The 959-nt window shown below is 34.2% G+C and overlaps 1 protein-coding gene across 1 annotated transcript in view; it reads left to right on the top strand.

Moving 5' to 3' along the window:
- The window catches only part of LOC104164024 (tumor necrosis factor receptor superfamily member 19-like), a gene marked incomplete at its 3' end in the record, with an annotated part of 15,603 nt that extends 14,925 nt beyond the window's left edge, over nt 1-678 (top strand). Inside the window, exon 4 of the mRNA XM_009703222.1 lies at nt 593-678. Within this exon, the coding sequence (XP_009701524.1) occupies nt 593-678 (86 nt within the window). The remainder of the gene's footprint in view (nt 1-592) is intronic.
- Between the last annotated feature and the right edge of the window lie 281 nt (nt 679-959).

Below are 959 nucleotides of genomic sequence, written 5' to 3'. Positions count from 1 at the left end.
GGGGCAAGGGGAATGCCCTTCTGTAAAGGTACATAAATGAACCAGTTTATGAGTGATTTTTCCTTCTCTGAGCTAGATGACCTCTGTGGGATTTTAACTAGAAAGCGTTGATGTCTGGTCCATTATACTCTGTTAGTGGTGATAATTACTTTGTAATATCTTGTTTGGTTTAGGAGAGTTATATAGATTAATTAGTTCACTTTTATTTTTTGAATATGTAAATAAGCTTGCGTAAGTTCATCATACTTGTCTTGTATCTTGTGATCTATGTGGAAAATAGGGTATTGATTTCTGTCTGAAATATCCAATTGTTTATTTCTTATGTGAATACAAGATTATAGTCACTATGCATTTGGACTAACAGATTTAGAATTTTTCCTCAATTTATTTTAGATCTACTACTGTACTATTAATTAATATCCACAGTACTTTGGCTTATTTTTATTTTCTTCTGTTTCCTGATAGTTTGCATTGGGACACAGATTGACCAAAGTTTGCAGTTATAGAGGATTTTGTTAAAACACCTGATTAATTTTGTGAGGAAAAGTAACTGGGTTTGATTAACTGTTTTTTTCATTCCTTTATCTTCTAGATTTTATAGGAAGACTAAGCTTGGAGGCTTTCAAGACATGGAGTGTGTTCCTTGTGGTGATCCTCCTCCTCCTTATGAGCCTCACTGTAAGTGCTGTTTTCCTCCTGTTGGAATGGGATTAACTTTTTTGCTTTAGAATGTTTTCTGTTTTAACTTGAAAGCTTGGCAAAAAGTGACAGTCACAGTTACAAAGTATTCTTTTAAAGAGTCATTTTCTTGTTAGTGAATGACTTTGTTAATACTTTTCAGCAGGTCCTGCACTGTCATTGCAAAGTTCTCTCATATGACCAGTCGCTTGAGGATAAACATTCCTGTCATACCATGTGTTTATGGAGTCTTGACTCCGCTTCTCATGTTGTCATATTAA

Source organism: Cariama cristata, unplaced genomic scaffold (assembly GCF_000690535.1).
Source record: "Cariama cristata isolate BGI_N322 unplaced genomic scaffold, ASM69053v1 scaffold40526, whole genome shotgun sequence".
NCBI classification, from domain to species: Eukaryota; Metazoa; Chordata; class Aves; order Cariamiformes; family Cariamidae; genus Cariama; species Cariama cristata.
This window is presented reverse-complemented; position numbering and strand designations above follow the sequence as displayed.